General features: G+C 41.7%; 1 protein-coding gene across 1 annotated transcript in view; it reads left to right on the top strand.

Moving 5' to 3' along the window:
- Nucleotides 1-11,560: 11,560 nt before the first annotated feature.
- LOC124265135 overlaps nucleotides 11,561-14,996 on the top strand; it is a 154,827-nt gene continuing 151,391 nt past the window's right edge. The window contains 1 exon segment of the mRNA XM_046699930.1: nucleotides 11,561-12,123. Within this exon segment, the coding sequence (XP_046555886.1) occupies nucleotides 11,859-12,123 (265 nt within the window). The 5' untranslated portion in view covers nucleotides 11,561-11,858.

Here is a 14,996-nt window from a genome sequence, read left to right as displayed (position 1 = left end):
CCATCAAGACTCCATCAACTAAGACTCCATCAGCTCAGACTCCATCAACTCAGACTCCATCAACTAAGACTTCATCAACTCAGGCTCCATCAACTCAGACTCCATCAACTAAGACTCCATCAACTCAGACTCCATCAACTCAGACTCCATCAACTCAGACTCCATCAACTCAGACTCCATCAACTCAGACTCCATCAACTCAGACTCCATCAGACTCAAGACTCCATCAACTCAGACTCCATCAACTCAGACTCCATCAACTCAGACTCCATCAACTCAGACTCCATCAACTCAGACTCCATCAACTCAGACTCCATCAACTAAGACTCCATCAACTAAGACTCCATCAACTCAGACTCCATCAACTCAGACTCCATCAACTCAGACTCCATCAAGACCCATGACCTGCTGCAGTCACTCGCTCTGTAGCAACGTCCTCCGTTTCCTGTCAGATCGGCATGACATGGGTAACATCAAATGAACCTATTACTTCAGCTTCAGCCCTTCAGATTATCCCGAAAGTCCCACAATCTATGTCGGCTTCTCAAACAGAAAATCACCATGAGCAACAATCTGAATCGTCTGTTTCTAAAACAACCAGTGAAAATTCAAAACAGAAGAAAGGAAAGAGATTAAACAGAGACAAACAACCTACTGCCCTTTCATCTTCTGAGGATCTAACATAGAACACAGTTGTACCTCTAGATATGGAGGTCACTCTGTCCTCACAGAACACAGCTGTACCTCTAGATACGGAGGTCACTCTGTCCTCACAGAACACAGTTGTACCTCTAGATATGGAGGTCACTCTGTCCTCACAGAACACAGTTGTACCTCTAGATACGGAGGTCACTCTGTCCTCACAGAACACAGTTGTACCTCTAGATACGGAGGTCACTCTGTCCTCACAGAACACAGTTGTACCTCTAGATACGGAGGTCACTCTGTCCTCACAGAACACAGTTGTACCTCTAGATACGGAGGTTACTCTGTCCTCACAGGACACAGTTGTACCTCTAGATACGGGAGGTCACTCTGTCCCTCACAGAACACAGTTGTACCTCTAGATACGGAGGTTACTCTGTCCCTCACAGGACACAGTTGTACCTCTAGTATGGAAGTCACACTGTCCTCACAGAACACAGTTGTACCTATAGATACAAAGGTCACTCATTCCTTACAGAACACAGTTGTACCTCTAGATGTGGTGGTCACTTAGTCCCCCACAGAACACAGTTGTACCTCTAGATACGGAGGTCGCTCTGTCCTCACACAGAACACAGTTGTACCTCTAGATACGGAGGTCACTCTGTCCTCACAGGACACAGTTGTACCTCTAGATACGGAGGTCACTCTGTCCTCACAGGACACAGTTGTACCTCTAGATACGGAGGTCACTCTGTCCTCACAGAACACAGTTGTACCTCTAGATACGGAGGTCACTCTGTCCTCACAGGACACACTTGTAACCTCTAGATATGGAAGTCACTTTGTCCTCACAGAACACAGTTGTACCTCTCGATATGGAGGTCACTCTGTCCTCACAGAACACAGTTGTACCTGTAGAATGAATCATTTGTCCAATTTAATTCAGTGACTGACTGAGTTTGGTTTTACGCCGCTTTTAGCAATATTCCAGCAACATCACTGCGGGGGACACCAGAAATGGGCTTCACACATTGTGGGGATTCGAACCCGAGTCTTCGGCGTGACGAGCCAACGCTTTAACCATTAGGCTACCCCACCGCCCCATTTAATTCAGTGGAATTGCAGAGGACTGAAGAATAACTTCAAAGAAATACAATTACTCATACAAGATCGTCAACCGTCAGCATTTTGTCTCCAAGAGACATACCTTAAAAATACTGATAACTTTAACTTAATAACGGTATAGTGATTATCATTCTTTTTCCCCCTCCAGGCGATAAAGCTACTGGATGTTGATTTCACTAGCGTCTCTATTCTTCATACTCCACATAAAACCACGCTAAACATTCTATCCTGACAGCTGGCCTAAGTTCACCCATGTGTTCTATCATTTCCCAGCAATCCCACTTCCGTGCGCACGTGTTCTATCATTTCCCAGCAATCCCACTTCCCTGCGCATGTGTTCTATCATTTCCCAGCAATCCCACTTCCCTGCGCATGTGTTCTATCATTTCCCAGCAATCCCACTTCCCTGCGCATGTGTTCTATCATTTCCCAGCAATCCCACTTCCGTGCGCATGTGTTCTATCATTTCCCAGCAATCCCACTTCCGTGCGCATGTGTTCTATCATTTCCCAGCAATCCCACTTCCGTGCGCATGTGTTCTATCATTTCCTGCAATCCCACTTCCGTGCCCATGTGTTCTATCATTTCCCAGCAGTCCCACTTCCGTGCGCATGTGTTCTATCATTTCCCAGCAGTCCCACTTCCGTGCGCATGTGTTCTATCATTTCCCAGCAATCCCACTTCCGTGCGCAGAGGAAGTCACATGCACCAACCCAGCAGACGATACATTATCTCAACACTGGAGGCGCTTCTATGTTGGTACATCAGAGCGTAATTTACAGCCCTGTTACTCTAAATACGGATCTTCAAACTGTTGCCGTTCCCCTGACTCTGCACATTGCCCTGACATTGTGCAGCTTATATATTCCTCCTTCTTCTAATATTCAACAATCAGATCTTCAAAATCTATATGATCAACTTCCGAAGCCATTTCTTATCATGGGCGATGTTAAGGGGCACAACCCGCTTTGGGGAAGTGCCCATACTAATAATAAAGGAATTCATTTCCGATACTACTTTATGTATTTACAATTCTTCGCCTGAAAACCAAAGTGTACTAAGTCACAAAAACTATTTTCGATAAATTCGATCTTGAAGTTTAGGACAACAATATCTTCTGAACTTTTCAATCGAATTCTTTTCAGATTTTGCACATGAATGTGACATGTTAAATAGTATCAGAAAATATCAAATTATATGCTCAATCTATTGAAATAAATAAGTAATTCACAAAAATGATTGGAAAAATCGTGATTTTTCTCAAAACCAAAGTGTTCTAAATGTAAAACACAGCTAAAACTCAGCTTTATTATTATTATATCGATATTTGATTGTTATTTCTTTTTTACCAGGTTGTATTTTTGTCGTTTAAACCAATTTTACTTCATAAGAAATATACTGAGTCAAAAAAGAAACTTCACATTCTTTCTTCAGGGCACTTTAAAAGAACAAGAGATGGTAAGATGGTTAAATTGTTAATATTTCATTGCTGAGATGCTACACCGCCGTTCCAAAACATGGGTATACAGAATGTCAAGTCACAAGAATAATAATGCGAAATTTCTCAGTTCAATATCGTGTATGGCCACCCCGCGCATTCACCACTGCCAAACACCGTCTCCTCAACGACTGCCTGATGCTTGTGAACACGTGGTTGGGGATTCTGCGCCATTGCTCTTGCAAGGCAGCGCCAAGTTCCTGCAAATTCAGAGGTTGGTTCCTAAGACCACGAAGCCTTCTCCCAAGTGCATCCCATCTATTGGATTAAAGTCAAAGGGACCTCGATGGCCAGTCCATGACGTTGATTCCAGCGTTTTGAAGGAAATTTCGTGTCAACATCGCGGTATGCGGCCGAGCATTATCATGCTGGAACTGTAGACCTGGGCCATGAGCCGCCATGAAAGGAATGAGTTCAGGGGTGAGCACCTGGTCGCGGTAAGCAGCAGCTGTGAGGTTTCCACGGATGACCAGAAGTCGGGAACGGTTGTTCCCACAGAAAGCACCCCACACCATGCAACTTCCGCCCCCGAATCTGTCGACTTCCTGTACACAACACTGGGCATACCGTTCACGACGTCGTCTCCAGACTCTATGCCTGCCGTCCGCGAATCTGAGGGTAAACCTGGATTCATCGCTAAAGACGACTCGATTCCAGGCTCTCTGGGTCCATCGGAGGTGACGTTGGGCCCACAGCAGACGTAGATGTTGATGAAACGGCGTCAATATTGGCCCACGATATGGACGTCGAGAATGGAGAGATTGGCAGCCCGCAACCGATTTCGAATGGTCTGTGAGGACAGTCGACCTCTAAATATCTCAGCCCTGGTTCGTGTAGCCGGCAGAAATCTGTCACGTAGGTGACGTAGGACGATTTGACGATCTTCTGCTCGTGACGTCACACGTGGACGACCAGACCTTGGGCGATCAGAAGTGGTGCCAGTTTGTTGTAGACGACCTCGCAAGTCATACACAGTACGACGGCTGCATCCCATTGCTCTTGCGACGTCAATAACTGATCTTCCCGCTTGCAACATGCCAACGGCACGTTTACGTTGCACATTTGACAATCGTGGCATTTCCAGTACCGTTAGAACTGTGGTTTAACAGTGTTTTTTCAATTCTTGAGGCCAATGCAAACACGTGCATATGAAGAAAACTTCGATGCGAAGATCACGTGATCGACTGCACGTGCACAACCTGACTTGGCACTAATGTCATTTGCACGACGAATGGATGGGTTTGAGTGGGTTTTGCTAACGTTTTTTCAAAAGTCGAAAGATAGGGATCCCATTTCGGATACATAGATGTATCATCAGAGAAAAAATATTCAATATTTTTCAAATTACATTTTGTGAAGTTTCTTTGTTGACTCAGTATATATATTTAACATAATAATGCAGAAATAAGAACAGAGTTAATATGTTCCATTTCCATGATGACAATAACTTCAAAATTGGTAAATCTCAATGTCACGTGATCAAATTGTGCTTGCTCATTGGTCAGTTGACAACTAGAACACTCGACAAGTAACAACATGTGATTTTCATGGAGATAGAACAAAGTTTGAGTTTGAAAAACCACTTTCAAAGCTAGATAGCACTGTAAAATGTTGCTAGAGTAAAAGATTATGCTCTAAACCCCTTTCAAAGTTAGATAGCACTGTAAAATGTTGCTAGAGTAAAAGATTATGCTCTAAACCCCTTTCAAAGTTAGATAGCACTGTAAAATGTTGCTAGAGTAAAAGATTATGCTCTAAACCCCTTTCAAAGTTAGATAGCACTGTAAAATGTTGCTAGAGTAAAAGATTATGCTCTAAAGCCCTTTCAAAGTTAGATAGCACTGTAAAATGTTGCTAGAGTAAAGATTATGCTCTAAACCCCTTTCAAAGTTAGATAGCACTGTAAAATGTTGCTAGAGTAAATGATTATGCTCTAAACCCCTTTCAAAGTTAGATAGCACTGTAAAATGTTGCTAGAGTAAAAGATTATGCTCTAAACCCCTTTCAAAGTTAGATAGCACTGTAAAATGTTGCTAGAGTAAATGATTATGCTCTAAACCCCTTTCAAAGTTAGATAGCACTGTAAAATGTTGCTAGAGTAACAGATTATGCTCTTAACCCCTTTCAAAGTTAGATAGCACTGTAAAATGTTGCTAGAGTAAATGATTATGCTCTAAACCCCTTTCAAAGTTAGATAGCACTGTAAAATGTTGCTAGAGTAAACGATTATGCTCTAAACCCCTTTCAAAGTTAGATAGCACTGTAAAATGTTGCTAGAGTAAATGATTATGCTCTAAACCCTTTCAAAGTTAGATAGCACTGTAAAATGTTGCTAGAGTAACAGATTGTGCTCTAAACCCTTTCAAAGTTAGATAACACTGTAAAATGTTGCTAGAGTAAAAGATTATGCTCTAAACCCCTTTCAAAGTTAGATAGCACTGTAAAATGTTGCTAGAGTAAATGATTATGCTCTAAACCCCTTTCAAAGTTAGATAGCACTGTAAAATGTTGCTAGAGTAAATGATTATGCTCTAAACCCCTTTCAAAGTTAGATAGCACTGTAAAATGTTGCTAGAGTAAAAGATTATGCTCTAAACCCCTTTCAAAGTTAGATAGCACTGTAAAATGTTGCTAGAGTAAATGATTATGCTCTTAAACCCCTTTCAAAGTTAGATAGCACTGTAAAATGTTGCTAGAGTAAATGATTATGCTCTAAACCCCTTTCAAAGTTAGATAGCACTGTAAAATGTTGCTAGAGTAAAAGATTATGCTCTAAACCCCTTTCAAAGTTAGATAGCACTGTAAAATGTTGCTAGAGTAAAAGATTATGCTCTAAACCCCTTTCAAAGTTAGATAGCACTGTAAAATGTTGCTAGAGTAAATGATTATGCTCTAAACCCCTTTCAAAGTTAGATAGCACTGTAAAATGTTGCTAGAGTAAAAGATTATGCTCTAAACCCCTTTCAAAGTTAGATAGCACTGTAAAATGTTGCTAGAGTAAATGATTATGCTCTAAACCCCTTTCAAAGTTAGATAGCACTGTAAAATGTTGCTAGAGTAAACGATTATGCTCTAAAGCCCTTTCAAAGTTAGATAGCACTGTAAAATGTTGCTAGAGTAAAAGATTATGCTCTAAACCCTTTTCAAAGTTAGATAGCACTGTAAAATGTTGCTAGAGTAACAGATTGTGCTCTAAACCCCTTTCAAAGTTAGATAACACTGTAAAATGTTGCTAGAGTAAAGATTCTGCTCTAAACCCCTTTCAAAGTTAGATAGCACTGTAAAATGTTGCTAGAGTAAATGATTATGCTCTAAACCCCTTTCAAAGTTAGATAGCACTGTAAAATGTTGCTAGAGTAAATGATTATGCTCTAAACCCCTTTCAAAGTTAGATAGCACTGTAAAATGTTGCTAGAGTAAAAGATTATGCTCTAAACCCCTTTCAAAGTTAGATAGCACTGTAAAATGTTGCTAGAGTAAAAGATTATGCTCTAAACCCCTTTCAAAGTTAGTTAGCACTGTAAAATGTTGCTAGAGTAAATGATTATGCTCTAAACCCCTTCAAAGCTAGATAGCACTGTAAAAAAGTTGCTAGAGTAATAGATTATGCTCTAAAACCTACCCTGAGCATACTAACTCTAATTTTGTCAAAAGTGGACTTAGAACACTCTGGTTTTCAGGCGACAAATTACGACTCATCGACTTATCTACATCCAGCTACGGAAACATATTCTTCCCTGGATCTATCACTCATTGACTCAACCTTATATAATGGATTTGAATGGATGTCCATGATGACCTGCGTTAGACTGATCACTTCCCCACCATTCTCAAAACAATCAACCCTGGTGATGATCCTCCTTTATCAAGAAGGAACTTCGCCAGGCTGATTGGTCATTATATGAGACTCTGTGTGTTGAACGATTGAAGCATGATCTATTCAGCAACAGTGAAGATCCTATAAAGTCGTTTTGGATATTTCAAATCGCATTGCTGACAGAACAATTTCACAGTCCTCTGCAACTCTACACATTCGTAAAGCATGGTTTAATAATGAATGTAAACAGGCCTGAAAGTGCAGGAAGAAAGCGAAAAAGTATTTTCGCGAACATCCTACAGTCATTAATTTAGACAAAGTTAAAATGTCAAATGCCAAGGCTCAACGCGCATTTAAACAAAATAAGTCTTGGAGGAACTATGTTTCCAAAATAAATTCACATACACCTATGTCAAAGGTGTGGAACATGGTCCAAAGAATAAAGGGCAAAGGTTCTAAATCTACTGTGGACTCCCATCTTAACCTCTCCACCAACACCTCGGATGCCCTTGGAGACAGCAAATGATTAATCTTCAGTGGACTCCCATCTTAACCTCTCCACCAACACCTTGATGCCCTTGGGGACAGCAGAAGGATTAATCTTCAGTGGACTCCCATCTTAACTTCTCCACCCACACCTTGGATGCCCAGGGATGCCCACCATCTGAAAGATGGTGATAATCTATCAACTAATAAGGCTGAAATAGCAAATAAAATTGGCGAAACTCTTGCCAAACATTCTTCATCATCAAACTATGTCCATGAGTTTCACAAAAATCAATTACAGTCTGATGAAGAAGTATCTTCCTTAGTGACTAATTCTTCGCCAAGGGTTTTGGTTATATCATCTGAAGATGGGAGTCCACTGAAGATTAATCCTTCTGCTGTCTCCAAGGGCATCCAGGGTGTGGGTGGAGAGGTTAAGATGGGAGTCCACTGAAGATTAATCCTTCTGCTGTCTCCCAAGGGCATCAAGGTGTTGGTGGAGAGGTTAAGATGGGAGTCCACTGAAGATTAATCATTTGCTGTCTCCAAAGGGCATCCGAGGTGTTGGTGGAGAGGTTAAGATGGGAGTCCACTGAAGATTAATTATTTGCTGTCTCCAAGGGCATCCAAGGTGTTGAAGGAGAGGTTAAGATGGGAGTCCATTGAAGATTAATCCTTCTGCTGTCTCCAAGGGCATCAAGGTGTTGGTGGAGAGGTTAAGATGGGAGTCCACTGAAGATTTATCCTCCTGCTGTCTCAAAGGGCATCCAAGGTGTTGGTGGAGAGGTTAAGATGGGAATCCACTGAAGAATAATCCTTCTGCTGTCTCCAAAGGCATCCAGTGTGTTGGTGGAGAGGTTAAGATGAGAGTCCACTGAAGATGAATACTTTTCCTGACTCCAAGGGCATCCAAGGTGTTGGTGGAGAGGTTAAGATGGGAGTCCACTGAAGATTAATTATTTGCTGTCTCCAAGGGCATCCAAGGTGTTGGTGGAGAGGTTAAGATGGGAGTCCACTGAAGATTAATCCTTCTGCTGTCTCCAAGGGCATCCAAGGTATTGGTGGAGAGGTTAAGATGAGAGTGCACTGAAGATTAATCCTTCTGCTAACTGCAAGGACATCCAGGTGTTGGTGGAGAGGTTAAGATGGGAGTCGACTGAAGATTAATCCTTCTGCTGTCTCCAAAGGGCATCAAAGGTGTTGGTGGAGAGGTTAAGATGGGAGTCCACTGAAGATTAATCCTTCTACTGTCTCCAAGGGCATCCAAGGTGCAGCAATCTGTCAATCTGCTTGGATTACAGTAGAATGTGTACGGAGACAGCAATCTGTCAATCTGCTGGGATTACAGTAGAATGTGTACGGAGACAGCAATCTGTCAATCTGCTGGGATTACAGTAGAATGTGTACGGAGAAAGCAATCTGTCAGTTTGCTGGGATTACAGTAGAATGTGTACGGGGACAGTAATCTGTCAATCTGCTGGGATTACAGTAGAATGTGTTCGGGGACAGCAATCTGTCAGTCTGCTGGGATTTACAGCAGTTTGTGAATAAACGGGTTGTTGTCTCAGTGCGTAAAACGCTGAACACTTGTTAAGACATCGTCAGAGACACGTCCCGTTATTTATCAGACATGACAGACGAGGAAATACTGGCCGAATCGAGAGACCAAGGTGTGACTTCTGTCAAACGTTTCATAAGAAACAGCATTCAAACGTAATACAAACACACACTTGCATTTTCACATGTGGTATGACTGTGCTTCTCAAGTCTATTAAAGGTGGACATTGTACATATATGTACCAAATGCACTCCAGTGTTACAAATGCCAAAAGTGTGGCCATAGTGCCACATATTTACACCACGGTTCAGGAACTTATTCTGCACTTGATCTGTCTCTCACAGACCCCAATATCAATAACGATTTTTATTGGTCAGTCCACGACGACCTGTCTAGAGGTGCCCATTTTCCCACAATTCTCTCAGCAATAAATCCGACTGATGACACACCGGTAAAAAGGTGGAATCAGGATCAAGGTGTCCCACAATTCTCTCAGCAATAAATCCGACTGATGACACACCGGTAACAAGGTGGAATCAGGATCAAGGTGTCCCACAATTCTCTCAGCAATAAATCCGACTGATGACACACCGGTAACAAGGTGGAATCAGGATCAAGGTGTCCCACAATTCTCTCAGCAATAAATCCGACTGATGACACACCGGTAACAAGGTGGAATCAGGATCAAGGTGTCCCACAATTCTCTCAGCAATAAATCCGACTGATGTCACACCGGTAACAAGGTGGAATCAGGATCAAGGTGTCCCACAATTCTCTCAGCAATAAATCCGACTGATGACACACCGGTAACAAGGTGGAATCAGGATCAAGGTGTGCAGCAAGGCAGTATTTTCCGTTAACATTATTTAGTATTAAAATAAACAACCTTTCAAGGGTTTTAAATGATCGCTTTTCGTGGATGATTATATATTTCTTGTCGTGGTAAAATGTGCATACTATAGAGAGGCAATTGAAAATGTCTCAACACAATTCATAAATGGTCAATTGAAAACTGACTTTTGTCCTTCTGAGAGGATATACGTAAGTTCCCAAACTTTCAAACTGAAATTTAAGCTTACCAGGTTTATTAACGCAGTATATTTGTTCTTTTATAATTCGGCTAAACCTCCCCTACAATCGCCAGCGGCTGAAGGGATTCCAACTAGGGTACATGCAGGTAGCAAATGCATTGTAAGTCCCCGTGGTCCCCAGTATGGTGATCTACCTTCAGTTGTTGGCGATCTATAGCCTGGTTTTATATTGTATCGTCCTCTATAGCTAAATTATTATAGATTTCATTACTGGTTTTAAATAAATCTGTGATAGTCTAGTTGGTTTTACTGTCCTTGGTCCACAGCTGTTTTAAACTTTATTACCTGGTTTTCTTCGCTATATGGCTGTAACATTGCCTATGCAACATATATAATTTTAACTCACTCACTCAAGTGAAAACGGTTATAAATTTGCTAAATCCAAAACAATTTGTATACATTTCTGTAGACAATATAAACCGCATAAAGACCAAGAACTATTTATATAAGGCACACCCATCAAGGTTGCTAGAGAAGCCACTTTCATAAGGCTTATCTTTGACTCCCATTTGACCATCTTACTACATGTTAAATACATAAAAGGTAAAGCCTGAAGGCACTTGACTTGTTGAAAGTCGTTTCTAATTCTAAGTGGGGAGGCGATCAAGCTACCCTCCTACACCTATATCGATCACTGGTCCGTTCCAAACTTGATTACGACTCCATCGTATATGGTGGTGCCTGTAAAAGCAACATAAAACTACTTGATTCTGTCCACCACCAAGGATTAAGACTATGTCGTGGGTCCTTTAGAACCTCTCCTGTTGCCAGTCTCTGTGTTGAGACCTATGAGCCATCTCTTACACAACGCCGTATAACATTATCCTTGCAGAATATAACAAAACTTTATTCTACCAAACGTTTAAAACGTAGTATATTTGTTCTTTTAAAGTTGGCTAAATATTTCCTACAATCGCCAGCGGCTGAAGGGATGTTGTAAATCCAACTAGGGTCCATGCAGGTAGAAAAGGTATTGTAAGTTCCGATGGTCCCTAGTATTGTGATCTACCTTCAGATGTTGGCGATCACTAGCCTGTTTTTATATTGTATCGTCCCTCTATAGTTAAAGTATTTAGATTTAATTACTGCTTTTAAATATATATCTGTGATAGTCTAGTTGGTTTTACTGTCCTTTGTCGACAGATATCTTAATTTGATGACCTTGTTTTCATCGCTACATGGCTGTAAGATTGCCGATGCGATGTACATTGTTACTCACTCACTCACGTTTTATGATGGGCCGACTACCATCTCTAGCCTAGACAGGTCCACTGCCTCCCTACTGAAGCAACCGTGCTTGAAAGCAGGGTATGTCCACCATAGTTTCCTCTCACAGATACACAGTCATTTCATGACCACCAACAAACAGCCCAGTACAGGAGTCCAGGGTAACCAACAGCTGCATGCAAGGTGTGTGTCCTAAGGTGTGTTTACAGAGGCTGTTGGTGATACGACGAAGGTGTAATGACTGGCCCAAATAGATAATACGGAACCGACTAGAAGTGTAAGTGAAGATTTATGGACCTATGCTGTTCACTAGGAAAGCGTCAATCTCAGGTGAGTATGGTGTGTGAGCTCACAGTGTAAGGACTTCAGAAGCATCTCAGCGAGTTGTAGCGGTGGTCAGTTCTGAACATGGCTCCCAGTGACTCTGAGCTCCCGGATAAGAAAGAACTGAAGCCTGGTCTCCGTGTTTCACCCATAACCGGGGCAGTGTTGGCCTTCCTGGCGATAGCTGTTGCTGTTGGGGTTGGACTGATCGTACATTTCGTGGAGAAGGGCAAGGAGGTGAGGTGTGTGTGTTCCCCGGCCAATGTAGCTCCGGGTGAGTCGAGCCTACACGCCGCTGCACTTCTCGAAGACTGCAAGAATCTGGCCACAGACCCCATGTCAGGGTTATGTGAGTATTGCAGTGGGGGGTTGATATTTAACGCCATAGTCAACGTTATCTAATTGGTGCGGTTTAGAAATTATTGCAAATAAAAGACTTGTGCAAAACAAAACACAGACGAGTCTGAAATATTCAGTTGTATTTTGAATAAACAAGGTTACAATGAATGACAGTACAGATTTATAATACAATACTATTATATCACAAATCTAAAATATTGGGCCAGAAATCTAAAATATCAACTCACCAAAGTATCGATACTCCCGGTAAAAATGGATCTACTGATTGAATATTGTCGACGGCTGTTGAAAGTTCAGTGTAGACGATGCTTCTTGAGTGGTGGTTCTTGAAACGTCGATGTTAGCATACATATTATCCAAAATAGTGGCCTTCCTTTTCGACAACCGTTCCTTACACACCTATTATACAGTTCTAGGGAATTTAAAAATAAGCCACGCCACACTACGACCATTTCGAAAGTACTGGAATCCTACAGTCCCACACCGGAAGCAAAACAAAGGGCGGTAACTCCAGCTTACTCTTAACAGGTGAAATTATACAGCCTAAGTTCAAGATGAGAGTTCAAATCCACATTCAGGGTTTTAAACTTTTGTGACCCTCAACCACTAAAAGTTAATTCATGTGACATTATAATTAACAAAAACAAATTCTCATAACATGGCATATATTTCCTATATGAACCTGGCAATTTCAGTGATCGATACGAGGAACAACCCTCCCTGTCGTCGGTTGTACTGACATAGAATCTACCAATCCAAGGTGTTTCTTTCGAGATTAAAACTCACGACTGTCTGTGATGTATGATGTTGAGCAGCCACCTGGATACAGATATTGTATTCACACATCAACCCAGTACTGTCTGTTATACATTGTGATATTGAGTAGCCAACTTGATACAGATGTTGTATTCACACATCAACCCTGTACTGTCTGTTATACATTGTGATATTGAGTAGCCAACTTGATACAGATGTTGTATTCACACATCAACCCTGTACTGTCTGTTATACATTGTGATATTGAGTAGCCAACTTGATACAGATGTTGTATTCACACATCAACCCAGTACTGTCTGTTATACATTGTGATATTGAGTAGCCCACTGGATAGATATGTCGTATTCACACTTCAACCCTGTACTGTCTGTTATACATGGTGAGGTTGAGTAGCCCACTGGATAAATATGTCGTATTCACACTTCAACCCTGTACTGTCTGTTAGACATGGTGAGGTTGAGTAGCCCACTGGATAAATATGTCGTATTCACACATCAACCCTGTACTGTCTGTTAGACATGGTGAGGTTGAGTAGCCCACTGGATAAATATGTCGTATTCACACATCAACCCTGTACTGTCTGTTAGACATGGTGAGGTTGAGTAGCCCACTGGATAAATATGTCGTATTCACACATCAACCCTGTACTCTCTGTTATACATTGTGATATTGAGTAGCCAACTTGATGCAGATGTTGGATTCACACATCAACCCTGTACTGTCTGTTATACATTGTGATGTTGAGTAGCCAACTTGATACAGATGTTGTATTCACACATCAACCCTGTACTGTCTGTTATACATTGTGATATTGAGTAGCCAACTTGATACAGATGTTGTATTCACACATCAACCCTGTACTGTCTGTTATACATTGTGATATTGAGTAGCCAACTTGATACATATGTTGTATTCACACATCAACCCAGTACTGTCTGTTATACATGGTGATATTGAGTAGCCAACTTGATGCATATGTTGGATTCACACATCTACCCAGTACTGTCTGTTATACATGGTGAAGTTGAGTAGCCCACTGGATAGATATGTCGTATTCACACATCAAACCTATGGACTGTTTTCGCATTTTGGACGTGTTTAACGAACTTGTATGAACTGTATTAGCATGTCTGCGCCAAACCATGAAATTTCGAGGTGATCGACACTCTGTAGGCACGTGGCGCAACACAACTTACTAGTCACGTCGTAGTCACAGCTTCTGTAGAGGAGAAACACCATTATTATTTTCTAACTTTGCGCTGATCATCAATATAAACACTTATCACTGTGTTCCACAGGAGATATCGCTTGACAGTAATATTTTGTACAATGCCCTGGCAATGCTATGACGTCATGTACTTGATGACGTCACAATGCTATGACATCGTTGCACTGTTCTCTATATATTACACAGAGTACAACTGAACATTATGGAATGTGTTTAATCATGGACAATCAGTGAAAGTTGAGCCAGTGTCTGATGCCATTGTCAGTGTCAGCAAACCGGGCATGTGTCCACTTCTTCACGTGCTAAAACTCGACCTACAAGCTGACCAAGCCCGACTTAGAGCATCGCATGTCAGAGAGGCAGCTAACCTGGCCGCTTAAAGCCGCAATCATTGAAGCTGAGCGTGCAAAACAACATCTGAGGCAGGAAATAGCAATGGCTGATCTTGAAGCCGAAGTTATACAGGACATTGCAAAATCAGACATTAATGGAAATGTAAATGGTACCAATGTCATGTAGATAGGATCTGGTTTCCCATCCAAGGCTAAGCCATGTCATGTAGGTAGGATCTGGTTTCCCATCCAAGGCTAAGCCATGTCATGTAGGTAGGATCTGGTTTCCCATTCCAGGCTAAGCCATGCCATGCAGATCAGATCTCAAGAAGCTGTCAACAAGTTCAAACACAAAGATGAAGCTATCGATTCGTGGATTGACATGTTAACATCAGAAAAGGAAACCCCATTGAGCTGTCGAATATCACTTCTGTATGGTCAGCCAGCACAGGTTCTTGTTAAAGTTGAGAGTGGCAGACATTTGCCTAAAGTAGAGTTGCCAGTGTTCTCGGGTGCAGCGATAGA

The sequence above is a fragment of the Haliotis rubra genome, unplaced genomic scaffold, assembly GCF_003918875.1.
Source record: "Haliotis rubra isolate DU_JTF1 unplaced genomic scaffold, ASM391887v1 Scf962, whole genome shotgun sequence".
Taxonomy (NCBI): domain Eukaryota; kingdom Metazoa; phylum Mollusca; class Gastropoda; order Lepetellida; family Haliotidae; genus Haliotis; species Haliotis rubra.
Note: the sequence above shows the minus strand (reverse complement) of the source record. Positions and strands in the feature narration are given on the sequence as shown.